At 43.1% G+C, this 15,158-nt stretch overlaps 1 protein-coding gene across 4 annotated transcripts; it reads right to left on the reverse strand.

Moving 5' to 3' along the window:
- Positions 1-14,792, reverse strand: sec24c (SEC24 homolog C, COPII coat complex component). Of its 4 annotated transcripts, XM_077502607.1 has the most exons (25): positions 14,604-14,792; positions 12,870-13,048; positions 12,319-12,399; positions 12,029-12,158; positions 11,772-11,938; positions 10,494-11,138; positions 10,146-10,288; positions 8,809-8,877; positions 8,285-8,393; positions 8,080-8,207; positions 6,641-6,779; positions 6,460-6,575; positions 6,265-6,389; positions 5,148-5,339; positions 4,888-4,981; positions 4,703-4,819; positions 4,389-4,559; positions 3,762-3,858; positions 3,247-3,392; positions 3,033-3,171; positions 2,826-2,944; positions 2,155-2,334; positions 1,873-2,058; positions 1,690-1,779; positions 1-570 (listed from the first exon to the last, which is right to left on the reverse strand). In XM_077502607.1, the coding sequence occupies exons 2-25, from the start codon at positions 13,027-13,029 to the stop codon at positions 430-432; spliced, it is 3,684 nt and encodes a 1,227-aa protein (XP_077358733.1). In that variant the 5' UTR covers positions 13,030-13,048; positions 14,604-14,792; the 3' UTR covers positions 1-429. The 4 variants fall into 4 exon arrangements, with proteins under 4 accessions (XP_077358733.1, XP_077358735.1, XP_077358734.1 ...); XM_077502609.1 differs by lacking the exon at positions 12,319-12,399; XM_077502608.1 differs by lacking the exon at positions 8,809-8,877 and having other exon boundaries at positions 14,604-14,791.
- Positions 14,793-15,158: the final 366 nt, after the last annotated feature.

Here is a 15,158-nt window from a genome sequence, read left to right on the forward strand (position 1 = left end):
TCAGATTACAGCATTTATTTGATTTCATTGGCGGCTTGCTAGTATGGAAGATTCCTATATAACGGGATTGGATTCTATATAAAAAGCCATATATGGGAGACGGTGCTTTCAACAGCTTTTAGTCAGTGCTAGTCAATACATACAGTCCTGTTGCATACATGATTCTTCAGTGTGTGTGTGTGTATATAGATATTTATATACATACGTACATAAACCTTCTTCCTCCTCCATCGCAGTCAATTTGAAGCAGAGTGAAGCTCTATTAACATCAGATTATCTCACACCCACACACATTTCCTCACACGCTCACACGAGGTGATGTGCCAGCTGCGGCGCTGCGCTGACAATGAGTTTATTAGGTTTTTTTTAAAAAAAAAGGGGGGGGGGGGAAGGAGGAAGGGAAAGAGAAGATGGCGGCATCAATGGGGTCTAGCTGAGGAGCTGGCGGATTTCCTTGTGCATGTGACACAGAAAGTCCACATAGGACGCGCCACCACTCACGCTCTTGTCCTCCATCAGGAAGTGTCGGAAGATGAGCTCCGAGCGGTCCTCCTGCTTCACTACCATGAGCTGCAACAGGAGAGAATAAATTGGGGCAAAATAGTAAGAATGAATAACAATATTAAATTGTGAATGCACAGTTTTGAAACAAAAACAAATGGAAATGTCACAACATGGTTACAGGGAGCTCAGTCAAATGTTTTTAATCTTGTCATCTACTCTACACTTTATATATCAGAACCAACAATAACCAAAATTAATTTTCAAGCATGCATACCCCACAGATTTAATGTAAAATTACTAAAATGGTAGTGATGTGAGTTTCACAGTATAGCACTAAATTGCTCAATTCCTAACCAGTTATTCGAGTTTTGCGCTTTTGTTCCAACTTTGCCGCCATGTTCCACCCACATAAATGTCAAACTGCTTTGCAAAGTTGAGGCATCATCCCTTGGTTTAACCATACAAGATTCACATTATGTAGAAACTGATACAAATCTCTAAACTGAGTTCCTCATTGGACAACATGAACCAGGCTGAATTGGCAATAAAACGGCCACGACTTCCTGATGTCAAATAATTCAATAAAAATCCAGTTATAGCACCACATGGTCCAGTTCTAATGCTAAATTAGAGGATGGTCGGAATTCCGACTTTTCAGACTTCAAACCAGGAAGTGTGTATGGTTACACCCTCTTGAACTGGGAAATTTCACTTGCAAAGAAAAGGCGAGCCCCGATTTCACCAATGGACTACAAGTGACATCACTCTACAATGACAACCCGTTCGGAAACACAGACCATGAATGGTAAAACACAATTTACTCGAGTATAAAAGTAAATAGCTTTCTTCATTCATAAATATCCAACATAACTCCACGTAACAGGATGCCGCTATCTCCCTGCATGAAATTATATGTTGAACTACTTAACTTGTATGTAATGCTGATGAAATAAGTTAAAAACAAGGAATGAAGCAAGTTTGCTGGAGGTCAAAATGAGTTTTGAGGACCAAAATAAAAAGCAATTTATCACTATCCGCCATTTTGGTTGTTTACTTTCGCCTCAAACGTTTTCAGGTCAGAAATGGGAAACAACAACTCGGACATATCCAACTTCCGACTATCCTCAAATGCAGCATTAATCTAGTGATAACACAAAAATGACAATCAAGGCAGTATATGTTTACCTTCATGTATCGTGACCGCTGCGCTCTGAAGGAGTCGACGATCTCTCTGAGTCTTTGTGAGAAAGGATTTTCCAAGACAGGCAGACACGTCTGAAACATCCAAAAGAAAAAAAAAATGAAAAAAAAAAAACGAATGGCAAATACTACAAATAAGAATATTGGCTTCGGCCAACATCCTCTCACCATCGTGGCGTCGATCTGGCCGAAGTTGGACGTCCCGAAGATATTAAGCAGCAGCTCCTGCTGTGCGTTGGCCCCCACCCACAGGAAGAGATGCAGGCCCGTCTCCAGCAGGTACATGCCGCCTTTCGATAGCCTTTCTTCTGACGCCCGCACTGCCACCGGCAACGAATCGTTCTCCAGCTTCATCTAGGAAAAAACAAACAAACAAAAAAACAGAACCTCCAGACCACTCTCATCAGACATTTCTATTATATTTTCAAGCAGACTTCGTTGGGACCATACCAGGGGCAGCAAGCGCGGGTAGAAGAAGACGTGCGTCTCGGACACATCCATGCTGCTGATGAGCTGTCGCAAGTACGCCCTGTCATCCAACGACACGTCGGCAGCAGGCAGCAGCACGTCGCTCTTCAGCACGCAGTTGAGATAGACTGGCAGCAGCTTCATACACTCGGGGAGGATCAACTGGAGACAAAACAATAAATACTAAGATCTGTCGGAGAAGAAGCAGTCTGTCATTTTTGAATGCCCTGGTCCAAGTAGCTGTTAACCATTTTAAGTATTCCATGAGAGGGCCAGATGTTTAACAATAATAGTTTAGATTCATGCTGCTCCTTTCAAGAGGAGCAAGGACTTAACAGTAACTCACAGGGGTAATTAAAAGGTTGAGTTTGGAGCACAATGTTGGCGGAGGAGTAGCTAGTGTTGACTATCAATAGCTAGCTGGCCAGCTTGACAATAAGTGCATAAACAAGCATGTTTATGTATCAAGAGTATAAAAAAAAAAAAACATAGCAACACAGCTCAAAGAAAATTAGTGATTGTATTTTTACGACGACATATATTTTGCATCTTAGGCTATCTGGGGAAAAATGTGTGATATTTCCCCACCATACAGAGTTAAAAAGCAAACTGTAACGATGTTGCCCCAGCAGCAGGAAGATTGTAGGCCGTACCTGACCAGCTGACGAGGGACTGGCGCAATTCTTGCGATAGCAGGCCAGAATCTGTGCACACTGGTTGACCAGAGTGTCCCTCACTGCCTTCGTGGGGTTGTTAAGGATGCCACGGAAAGCTTAAAAAAACAAAAAAAAAAACAGTATGTGACAGCTGGAAACAAAAACAAAAAACAAAACAAAAAAAACTCATGTGTGGATCTTCACCATATTTGGAAAGGAAGTTGATGATGGTGTCCGTCTCGCAATTGCGATAAAGGTCAGACAGTTGGGAGCAGCAGTTGACGGCCATGTTGTGGACACGCAGGCGCCTTTGGCCACCGCAGCTGGTGTACAACACGGCACACTGCAGGGGGCGCAAGCAAACAAGATTAGATAGACAGAAAAAATGAGCAGCTTCATCGGACGAATTCGCACTCGCCTGCACAAGCGCCCCGGTCTCCTCGCTGAGCTTGTCGTCGTGCTTGAATTCCACCGTGACCACCTTGTCGCAGTCAAGCCCAGCCAGCTCCACGTCGGTGGTGTTGCTCATGAAGAATGAGCCAAAAAAGTCTGTCGCTCGAATTCCTAAGGACATACAAGAAAAAGACACCAGTGCTTTTTTTTCCTGTGTATTTGCAAACATATATATTTGTAAAAAAAAAAAGAAAAAGTTTTTGTACTCAAGCTAAAGTTAATTAAAAATACAGCTTTAGCACCATCTTGTCGCAATATGATGTCAAAGAACTATGTTGAAGTGAGGAGAGGAGCTTCATTTGGTCAGCCCATAGCAATGTCAAATAGGAAAGTTGTAATTTACTGGCATCTTGTTGCATCTATAGGAAACTATTAAAATTTCTTAAAAGCGGTGTCAATTACTCACAAATTTTTGTTTCTCCATGACAGCTCAGTCCCAGTCATTGTGAATTTTTCCTTCATCAATTTAAAGAGACTCACCTGTGCTGGTTCGAACCCTCATGACAGCATCAAAGCCGATCGGCTTGTGAACGTCTCGTCTTAGGTCGTTGAGGAACCTTTCCTGGTCTGACTGCGCCTGGAAAGTTATCAACTGTAAATTAAAACTGCAAAAAGCAATTAACGGGCACTCGCACCCCATGGTGATTCATGGTGAATCTTCTAAATTATCAAACTTCGATGTTAGACTCTTCCCGCCATTAAACAGCCCGGGCAAAAAATAAAATAAAGAACGGGGCACATTTCGGTGAATTCCCAGCACCAAGTTAGCCAAAGTACAAGTCCTGGAATTCAAACAAAATGTCTGTTTCAAACCAAAATGGGTGACTGAATTACTGCTCAATTTCGGTTTAACATCCTTAACATTTTTCTGTGCATTCAGTTTCATGCTGATCAATGAAGTTGGTGTGGGGAGCTAATCAAATAAAAATTTTCAAGATGCGCTATTTGGTGCTGTGTCAGGGACACGTGCATGCCTAAATTTCAAAGTTTTCAAGCAATGCGCCCCCCTCCCGCCAAAAAGGCAATTTATTTAACAGAAGAATAATAATGAACAGCAATTCGTAGAGGTCCTTCGTATGGCCTGTTGGAGACTGAAGAATGTCCCACCTGGAAGTAGGTGTACTTATAAACGGAGCCTCCAGTGGAGACAGGGACCACGGCGAGTGTCGCCACATCCACATATTGATTGGGGAAGAGGAAGAGGTCCACGCAGCAGCCCTGTGCCACGCACTCTTTGGCCAGTGTATTGTAGAAGCCCCCTTGAGGCTGAAACAGAGACTGAACAAGAATCCTAAGGTCACATACAAAGCGACATGACCATGCCGGGAAGACTGTAGTGTTGGCGTGTCGGTCAGCAAATAGTTTCAAGGGGATGTGGAGATAGGGAGGGCCATACAACCATAAAGTAGTTGACTTATTACCTTTTCCTTATCGGTGCCAATCAACTTCTTGTCTTCTCTGTTCTTGAGTTTGCCGGGGGCCTCGGCAATGGGCAGCGAGGTGTGGAACACAAAAAGTTTCCCCGCACAGTCTGCCGCCTGAGAAACATCATACTTTTTTACACGCTCACAACAGAGGATCCCCAACATCTGGACCAGAAAATTACCTTCAGCGCTTCCAGTCCGGCCTGTATGACAGGTCCAAAGACTGTCTCAGTCTCTCGGGTGTCTACAAACATCTCCGGGATATGGTCCAGCAAACTGCAGAAAATAGAGAAGATGCTTGATCAAATTGGATATTCTCCTCCTTGCAACGTTTAAGCCCTGTTACCACCAAGCAGCAATAATCAGTTCAGAACGCAAATCTGTTTCCATTGTCAAAACCATACCGCTTGGTGGAAAGCCGGCATTTGTGTGCCTCACCCACCTCTCAATCACCTGCCGGCTCTCCCCAACGTTGACGAGGAAGCCGTCTAGCAGTGGCACGAACATTTCTGACACATCCGACACCACCAGCATCTGTGGCTGGGCCAGACTGGACTTGACGTTGTAGAAGTGCAGCACCTTGTTATAGGTAACGAAACCGACTCGCACCGCCGAGTCCAACTCGGGGTTCTCTCTGGAGAAGAAAACAATGAGATTGAAACTTAAGATAGACTCATGTAGATCAGTTCAAAATGTTGTTAGATATATTTTCCCCTCTGACGTTTAATTTATATGTCAAAAAGATTTTGTGGTTCAGCTCCAGGATTTGTTCTCTCCCCGGGCTAGAGTGGGGACTTTACTGTTACAATGTTGGGCTGAGAAAAAAAAATGTACATATCTATTTTAGAATATTCAAAAATGGTGGAGGTTCAACAAGAGCTACAAAGATTTCTGACGGAGCTATTTAGAACCAGAAAGTGGGAGGGGGAACTTGAATGTTTTTTTTTTTAAATCACTTTCCCTGAACTGCTAGGAAGCATTCCTGGAACACCTCCAATTTCCCCTGATCCGAGTGGACAGCTGTCATCAGTTCAACAAATTGAATTGTCCATGCCCTGTAGCCTCAAATTTTGTTCATTTAGATATTTTCCATCTCTTTCTGATTTTGTAAAACGAGAAAAAGCTGTGTTGCATTCCGGCTTCTTATCTCTGCCAAAAATGATGAGCCAGCTCACATTGTTGAACAGAAAAAGGCCATCAGAATTGGCGTCATCTTCACTGAGGAATTCTCTAGAAATGTGACGCTTGTAAGAAGAAGATGCACTGAGAAAATTCATCATTGTATTCATCACCTCAGGACATGGAGGCACAGATTGATAAAAGATAAGCTATGAGCACAGATTGTCCCTCTGCCTATCCTAGCAGGGGCTCCAACTATGGTTATTAAAAGTGATTTATGGCTTTGTTCCTCTTATTCCTCCCTCTCAAACCCTTACATCAGCAAATGGCTTATTGTGTTGACCCGTCAATTATTCACAAAATATCATAAAATACAAAAAATATTCCTCACATTGCGCTTGGTCCATCATTCCACTGTCTCTTCTTCCATTATTTCCTACCTGGGCAGCTGGTCCAGCAGCGTCTTGAGTTCTTGGCAGACGATGCCGACCATGCCGCTTTTGACGGCATTATAGGACACGTCGATAAGGAAGATGAAGGCCGGAGGTTGAGGAATTTTGTTGTTCTAAAACAAACAAAGCTACGTGAGTGAGTTACAAACAATTTTTAGGATGTCACAAGACAGGAGGACTCACTTTACAGTAGTCGACAGTGGCCAGGAATTCGTAGCTGCCCAGCGATAGCTCCGGTCTGTCAAAGAAGTCCACTCTCTTCCCAGTGTGGTCCAGATGCTGGAAGTAATGAGGAGGGACTGGACACAGACACAAACGACATCAATAACTTGCATTAAACGCAGCAACAAGCACACGCACTCACCTTCTGTGACACACGAGCAAAAGCCGCACTGGAAGCGGCGGCCTCCCTCGATGAATTGCATGTATGGACACATGTAGGCCTTGCAGCGGTTGCAACGGATGGGACCGCCTTCGCCGTGGTCCACCACGTATGGAGGCGTCTACATTAGAGGTGTGCAAAATTTCCGATTCTTAGATTATTCACGATTCGGCCGTGGAACAATCGAGAAAGATTCACAAAAGTCCAAATTCCGATTATATAAATATGCCAAGGGAACCGAAACTAAAAGTGGACCGGAGCGGAAAGTACGCGGAACTGAAACGCAGTAGCGCGCGCGGTCTTCGGGACGCTTTTTGGGACGGACCGAGATTACACATCCACAACTCACGCCTCGAGATTCAAAACAACAAGCATGGCTGAGCTGACCAACCCACCTCTTCGTGAGATCAGACCTGCTCCGAAAAGGCAAACAACTTGAGGCGGAAGTATCAGCTAGCTGGCTGCAGTGCGTCGGTTAGCGTTCTACAGGGCACCGCGCAGTGATGCGAACGAACGAACAGAAAAGTAGTGGCTGGCGGTAATGGCGTCTGACTTTATTCAGAAAAGAGTATTGTGGTGGAAATGTATCACGCTTTTGAAAACAAATAGTTTTTAGAAGAAAAACGCTTTATTTCCGAGACCCCAGCCAGCTTGGTGGACTATTTTCCTCTCGTCCAACGCCGAATTCAGTGCTGATCGCACACACGGGAGGTGAGGATCAAATTGAGATTCATGTTAAAAAAGCCGAACGATCCCATTAATGTTTACACGTTCATGTTTACACAAGTTAAAAAGCTGAAAAGCACTTGAGGGTTTTATTTTTTGTACCTCTGAGAGACTTTAATGTTTACATGTTCATCTGTACACAACTTAAAAAGCAGGAAAGCACTTTTTTTTTTTTTTAGGCATTTGTATTGAAGTAGTAGTTCACATTGTCTTTCATTTATACCTCAGTGCACTTTTGAGTGGATAAAAATAATATATTTTTGCTCAATGCTATGTTTTATTCTGTTGAAGACTGGATATACTTAAAAGCTGTTGTTACAGAATGAGGACTTGAGTATTTTATTTACTGTTTTGAACTGTTAACTTGATACTGAAATAGTAGTTTATTTAGGCCTGAGAGGACTTTTGTACTATTTTTGTAACTAATGTACGAAACATTAAAAGCACCAAAATACATTGGTTTTTTTCTGCTGCCTGGGGGGGAAATCAATAATCGTTTTATAATCGAATCGTAGCCTCTGAATCGTAATCGCAATCGAATCGTGAGGTGCCCCAAGATTCCCACCTCTAGTCTACATACAATCAAAGAATTGTGCAGAGAGACGTTTCATCACATAAAGTCAGCGCACAACATTAATCCCACTCATGAAATTGTCCAATTCGTAAGCATGGGTAGAAGAGAGGGGGTGGCTGACCTCATCCGGTGGCAGCGTGGCAAAGGGCTTGATGACGGCGGCCAGCGGCACCTGGGACTGCTTGGCCATGTCTGCTGTGCAGGGCATGTTGTAGGCCGTACAGCGGATGAACCTGGGGCTGGCGTTCCCTACAAAGGTACGCAAACATGACAATCATGGACGACGTCTGAGTGGCAGCAAGCGTAGGGGATCTCGGAGGTCTCACCTTGGTCTTTGACGTGGAAGTCGGTGGTGACCAGCGGCGGCGCTTGACCTCTGACACCTGTGGTGAAAGGCTCTTTGGCCTTGGCCTTGTCATCCTCGATTACTTGGATCTAAAAGATGGACAAAAAGGTTGGGAGGAAAAAAACATGCCACACGGACTATCACACTCAAATTTTGCCTGTCGCTCACACACTTTTTTTTTTTTCCCTCTCACACACTCTCATCCTCACATTTTGGCTCTGAGCTTACAAACACACACACATGACAAACAAAATGACATCCCCATCAAATAGGTTAACTCCCACAGGCATGCAAGTGAAGACTAGCATGCAGCGAAAGGAGAGTATGTGGATGAGGGAAGGGGGAACACTGACCAGACCCTAAAAATTAAATCATTTGTGAAAATCAAGAGATCCAAAACACAAAAAACAAACAGTGGCGTTTCACAAAGGGTGCATTGGTGGCAGGGATGCGTTTGGAAAGCCAACACTAGGGCAAGAGGAAGAGCCACACGAGGACACTTACTGGGCTGGGAATAGCGTCTGGGTCTATTCTATGTCTTGATTTCTGCACGGTCGGCATGTCAGACGCTTGCTTTACATTCAAAAAGTTTGTCCGGCAACATTGTGCAAAACAGGACAACAATTAATCAACACCACAGATTGAAAGACATAAATAGGAGCAGCAGTGTGAAACCATAGCAACAAGTTGCAAGAATTGTTATTCAGACAGAAATTGGTCAGTTGTTGTGTCAGAGCTGTTTATAGATTATCGCTACTGTCATTCATGCGCAAGTACAGAGAAATAATACAGAGAGTTTGCATTGATATGACTAGGGCCCGACTGATATGCATTTTTAGGCCGATGCTGATACCAATTTTTGGCAGAAGAAAAAAATACTGATTAATCTGCAGATTATTTAAAAATAAAATGCATAAAATGACCCCTCTGTCCAATTACTTTGCAATGGGTTCCCTTGCACCAAAACATTCACGATTAAGATTCTCTGCTTTGAATGACAAGTCCAGAATAAAATAAAAAAAAAAATCATCAAGTATACAAGGTTATTGGATAGATTTATGTATCAATAATAAAACCACTCTTTAGTTTTTCCTCTGGTCTCTCGAGATCTCCTTAATTTGTTGGAATTTAGAGGTTTCTGGGGTTGGCGTAAGACTCAGGTTTTATAACCATGTGGATGGCAGGAGGTGTTTAGTTGGTGCTGGATTTCACTTTGATTTATCTTTCTTTTCTTTGACCTTTCCTCTGGTCTCCTGACCTTCAAGTTTTTTTTTTACTTCTCTTTGTCTTCCGTGGAGCTAACAGGGACAATAGCGTGCACACGCATGATGTCATGCTCAGAGCCACAGTTAAAGATTCCGGCCCGAACGCTTCAACATTTTTTCCTTTTACAGAAAAATAGGGGTGACAGTCATTGTGCCACAGTAGTGCCTCCTGTCCATAATACAATTCTTAAAACATATGCGGGTGGAAAATATGGTTATTTTAACACTCAAATTTGAGTCTAATCTTGCATCGTGCACCTTTAACGTTGTGTGCTTAGTTTTGCAGTTAACTCCAACTGAAGTGTCATTAAAAAGCTTAAAGGACACTTAGGAATAAGAAACAGAATAACATATGCTACAAACTCACTTGTTGCTAATGCTACTCAAGCAAAAATGGTGCATTCAATGGTACTTTCACGTCGGAAACTTCAGTTTTCTTCGATAACGTTTTAAGGGGATAATAATTGGCAATTTCGCGCAATTGGACAATTGTTTTGGCTGATGTTTGAAGGCCAATAATCGGTCGACTAATCAATCGGGCCCTAGATATGACAAATGTGTTTTGTGGCTTCTTACTGGGCTAGGAATGGCATCCGGGTCCAGTCTTTTCTGAGCAGGTTGTGGAGGGCCCGGTGCTGGTGCCGGAGCGCTGTAATTCAGTTGGCCAGGATAAGGGCCTGCAAAGCCGGGCTGAGGGCCTCTTACAAGCCCAAAAGCACCTGAAGGGACACATAATCAAAGTAGGTTAAGCAGTACAATATTAATGTTTACTTGTCAAGCAGTGTTCCCCAAAAAAAAACAAAAAAACCTCACTAACCACAGGAAATAAGATAGTAGTAATTACCTGTGCCTCAATATTAAAAACAAAAAAATAAAAACAAAACAAAACAGCACACTATAGCACCCTTAACTCAATCTTCTCACCATTTTGCTGGGGAGGGTAGCCTCCTGGCATACCAGGCTGGGGTGGGGGCATCTGCTGCTGCAGGGGTCCAGGAGGGCCTAGCGGGCCCTGTGGTCCTGGAGGTAAGTGGTTGCTCTGAGACATGGATGTGGGGGGCATTTGGGGTCTGGGAGGAAGGGGACCTGAGGGAAAAGGGGGTTGCTGCTGAGGCGGCAAGGGGCCCGGGTACTGGCCAGAGGTGGTTGACGTTGGAGGAGGAGGATACTGAGAGGAGGTGGGAGGAGGCGCTCTTGGAGGGAAGGAGCCCTGAGGGGCTGAGGAGAAGGCAGGCTGAGTGGGGAGTAAGGACTGCTGAGGCTGTGACATCGATGGGGAGGGAGCCTGAGCCGGCGGAGGACCCGAATACGAGGGAGGAGCAAAGGATTGCTGATTGGACGGCGGAAGAGGAGCAGCAGAGGAGGTCAACGGCTGTTGAGAAGTGGGAGGCAGAGAGGAATTGTATGGCGGCTGAGAGGGTGGAGGGGGGCCTCCATAGTATTGTTGAGAAGTAGCAGGTGGTGCCTGGGTGGGAACAGACGATGCTGGAGGCAGAGCTTGATTGTAGGTGGCGGGAGGTGCAGCTGAGAAGGAACTACTGACAGGAGGCTGAGAGCTGTGTGGTGGTGCTGAGGAGACACACAAAATCCAATTAACAAATACACAAAATTGCCCCCCCCCCCCTTAAAATTTTGTTCCTGGGAAACTGACTTTTAAAACTTATTTATCTTGTAAAATTGCACATTTCCCATGAAATCAGAACTTTTTATATTAACAATTGCAACATTTTAAAATGTAAATTAAAGCACAAAAACTCTGGAAACTAATGACTAATTTCCTTTTGAAATGACACTTTTCCTCCTCATCATAAATTGGGCTTTTAATCATAAAATTATGGATTTTTTCACTAATAGACACACCAAAAAAAATAAAAATTAAAAATAAAAATTACAGCGGCACATTTTCACTTAGGGAATTCTTCATGAAATCATGATTAAATATAATTTTTTTTGCTTCATTCTAAAAAGCTTACAACATATCCCATGAAATAGAGGCTTGCCTATCGTTTCCAATTTTTCCCCAACAGGAAAAACCCCAACATAGTATGAAGTTCCATAACCCCCCCAACCCCCTTTTTCTTTTTTTTTCTTTTTTTTAGCTGCCTATGTTTTACATTTATTTTTAATCAAGCCGAATTACACAGACCCACACAGCTAGATGCAATATTATGTTATTGAATGCACACAGATAAGAGGTAATACCGTATCCGGGCCCGGCAGCGTTGGGTGGCCCTGAGTTAATCTGCATGCTGCTCATCTGACTAGTGACGTGTGGCATTGTGGGCGGGGGTCCATAGTGCTGGGGGTAGGTGGCGGGCGGCCCAGGCAGATTGACCGCTCCTTGGTTGTACGACGGGGTCGTAACTGGCCTGGAAAGAACACAAAACATAATTGTTACAAAATTATCTCCTTTTTTCATCAATACTATTGAAATGAGAGAAAAGAATCAGCTTCAGTACCTTGGGGGCGCCTGTGTCATAGTTGGGGGTCCATTCTGAATGTCACCCTGATGATGACCTCCATACTGATTGTACGCTTGAGGAGCTGATACAGGCGGTGGGCCAGAGGGGGGAGGAGCCCTGTTGTGACCTGAAAGACGTGCAGAAATTTCATTGTCTATTAAACAAAAAACAAAATATTTGTCCCTTAAGTTTGCTCCTGTGAAGCGAATGATGCGGAAAACATGCACCAGCAGGTAAGGCCAGGACTAAATGATGGCAAGGTGAGAAGAGCAAAAGCAGGGCGTTACCTAGGTCAAGAGGAGAGGAGAGCTCTGAGACGGGGTTGGCTGGCACAGCCTTAGAGGGAAAGGTGGTGAAAGATGAATAACCTGAAATACAAGAGAGGAAAGTTGGGGAAAAGTTTGCCAATGGTGGTAGGACATGACTGGGTGAAAGTATCAAGGCACATGAAGGCAGCTCAGATTGTGATTAGTGTGACAGGAGAAAGGGTAAAAGCGCAACAATGCTTCATCATGAATCAATCACTTTGCTCATCCAACTATGAATTTTTGCATCTCAAAATGACAACATATGCGTAAAATTGAAACTATTGTGCATTAAGATTTTAGCTTTTAAAATATTAAGGGGTGTGTCATATTTTTTCTTAATTTGCAAAATTATTTCTCCTAACATATTACATTATTTTACGCTGATAAAATCTTACATTTATTAATTAAACAATTTTCAAAACTGCAACTAATTCAACTATGCCACTCTTTTTTTTTTAATATTATTTTCTACGGGGCCCTAACACACGTCAACAAGTATCAAAGCTAGCCGGACAAGTGTCCAATTTTACCTTGCGGTGGCACTCCAGGTTGGTAGGCTGACACTGGGCCATTGTAAGGTGCGTAAGGTGGCAAGTATCCGCTGTCCAAGGGTGCAAAGGCAGGCTGCCCGTAACCAGGCTGAGGCTGGCCATAAGGAGAGGCCATGGGAGTGTGCTGGTTTACATTCATCTTCAGTTCATCCCTAAATCTAATGACACAAGGACATCACCATCATTATCCTCCTCATCAACTGTTTGGTACTGAGAGAGGAAGTTTTGAAATGACAGTTAAGCAACAAACTCCAGACAGACTTAGCATAAGAAGCTAATATTTACAAGTTCACTGACAACACCTTTATTTGGTTTGACTGCAATACACACCCTGAACTGTATGCCATTCACTTTTCCAGGCCAGAGAAAACCAGGGTAGCATGAAGTTAAAAACTTAAAATACAAATCATTCGTATAAGAGCTGCACCAGTAGTGATCTATGCAATTATTCAAAAATTTAAATTAGATGGCAAATGTCAAAAATTAGCGGTAAGATTTATTTCTTCCACCCTCATTACGCTATAATGTAATCATCCAAAAGTGTCAAAATTGCAGGGGGAAAAAAAAATCCCAATAAGCACTTTACATTTCATTAACTCATATAGTAACCATTTCGATTGATATTTAGTACATTACCCTCCCTAGATCATGCCTAAAAAAAACACAATCAAGCGTTTCTGACAAACATTGACACTGATGCAGGTTACAGTTGAATGAACCTCATATGTATGATGGAGTCATGAATCGAACAATGAACCTCAGCAACCTGGTAAATAATGGTTCACCCAACTTCACCGTTCAACCCAGTACATACATACAAACTAAAAAAAAATGTTACGTTACTCCCTAAACACTTTTTGGTTAACTTTACGGGTCCATTTGACTCGAAAAATAACTATGGGTAACTTTCTGCCTGGCCATGTTCATTAGAATATATCCAATGTCAATCACTCAGCAAACAAATGTGTTTGCGTGGCGGACATTTAGGCACTTTAACTGGAGGACTAACTTTTACAACAGAGTATCATCTATCAAGACAAACACGGGATAAATGAGCGGGGTTTTAAATAATTCAACTACGACGAGAAACACAATAACCGTGTTGCTCTTTTTTTTTTTTTTTTTTTTTTAGCGTGTCGGGGCCTGTAGCAAGTGGCACAAAATTACGATTGAGGATGTGTTAAAAAGCAACATTTTGATTTTTTATTTTCCATATTCAATCGATGTCAGGCGAAGCGGCTAATAAAGAAAACACAACATGGAGTTAATTCAAAATGGTATGCAAAGCTAGCAGCAAACTGGTTTCAGTGCCGCATTACTGCTAGCTCGCTAGCTCAGCTAACATTGACCGAACCGCAGTCACAACAAACACAACACACGATAACACAATATTTTTACTGGCGACGACCGGGTACAAAGTACATCTCTGTTGACTCAATAAAAATCCAAAGTGATGGGGCCTTGAAGGGTGGGCGGCTAACTTGTTCTAATCGGCCAAGTCGCTCATGACAGCGGCGATTCAATCAGCTGTTGTGCATACCACCACCGGAGCTAGCACGTTAGCATGTTGGCTAAAGCTAAGTGACGTCCATTTGCTTATACGGCAACTACTTTAGCAAATGCTAATTAGCATTAGCAGCTACCATGGCAAAAAAAAGCCGGACATGGATGTCACGCTGACTCTTTTCACCGTTTTATCACATCGAAACCTACCTCCAAAGTGTTGGGAATAGTAAGGCGTCCCTCTGCTCGAGGTGGGCCGTAAATCGGATAAGCGACGGGGGTTAAACAAAAAAATAGATGTCGTCCCCGGGTGTTTCTCCCTAATCCCTTCTTGGAATGAGAGGCGGACATTCAGCGGAACTGCTGCAGCGGTATGCCACGTCCACATCCGTCCTGCGTGATGTCACTTCCGCCTTCAGGTAGCACTTTTCTTGTAGAACAGGTGGCAAATGTTTTTGGGTTGTAATTAATAGCCTACTTGCCTACTTGTATGATTAAAAAAAAAAAAAGCCAAAGAATTACATTATATTTTCACTACCAATTTATATATATATATGTATGTATGTATGTATGTACATATAATATGTATTATGGGGAGAACATGCAAACTCCAGGAAGGCCGTAGCCTGGACTCGAACCCGAGTCGTCAGAACTGGGAGGCGGACGTGCTAACCAGTGCCGCCTCTTCGAATAGGAACAATTTGTTAATATATAAATATGATAGAAATAATAGGGAGTAGGACTAGATAAGTATGTGTACTTCTT

Source organism: Festucalex cinctus, chromosome 17 (genome assembly GCF_051991245.1).
Source record: "Festucalex cinctus isolate MCC-2025b chromosome 17, RoL_Fcin_1.0, whole genome shotgun sequence".
NCBI lineage: Eukaryota > Metazoa > Chordata > Actinopteri > Syngnathiformes > Syngnathidae > Festucalex > Festucalex cinctus.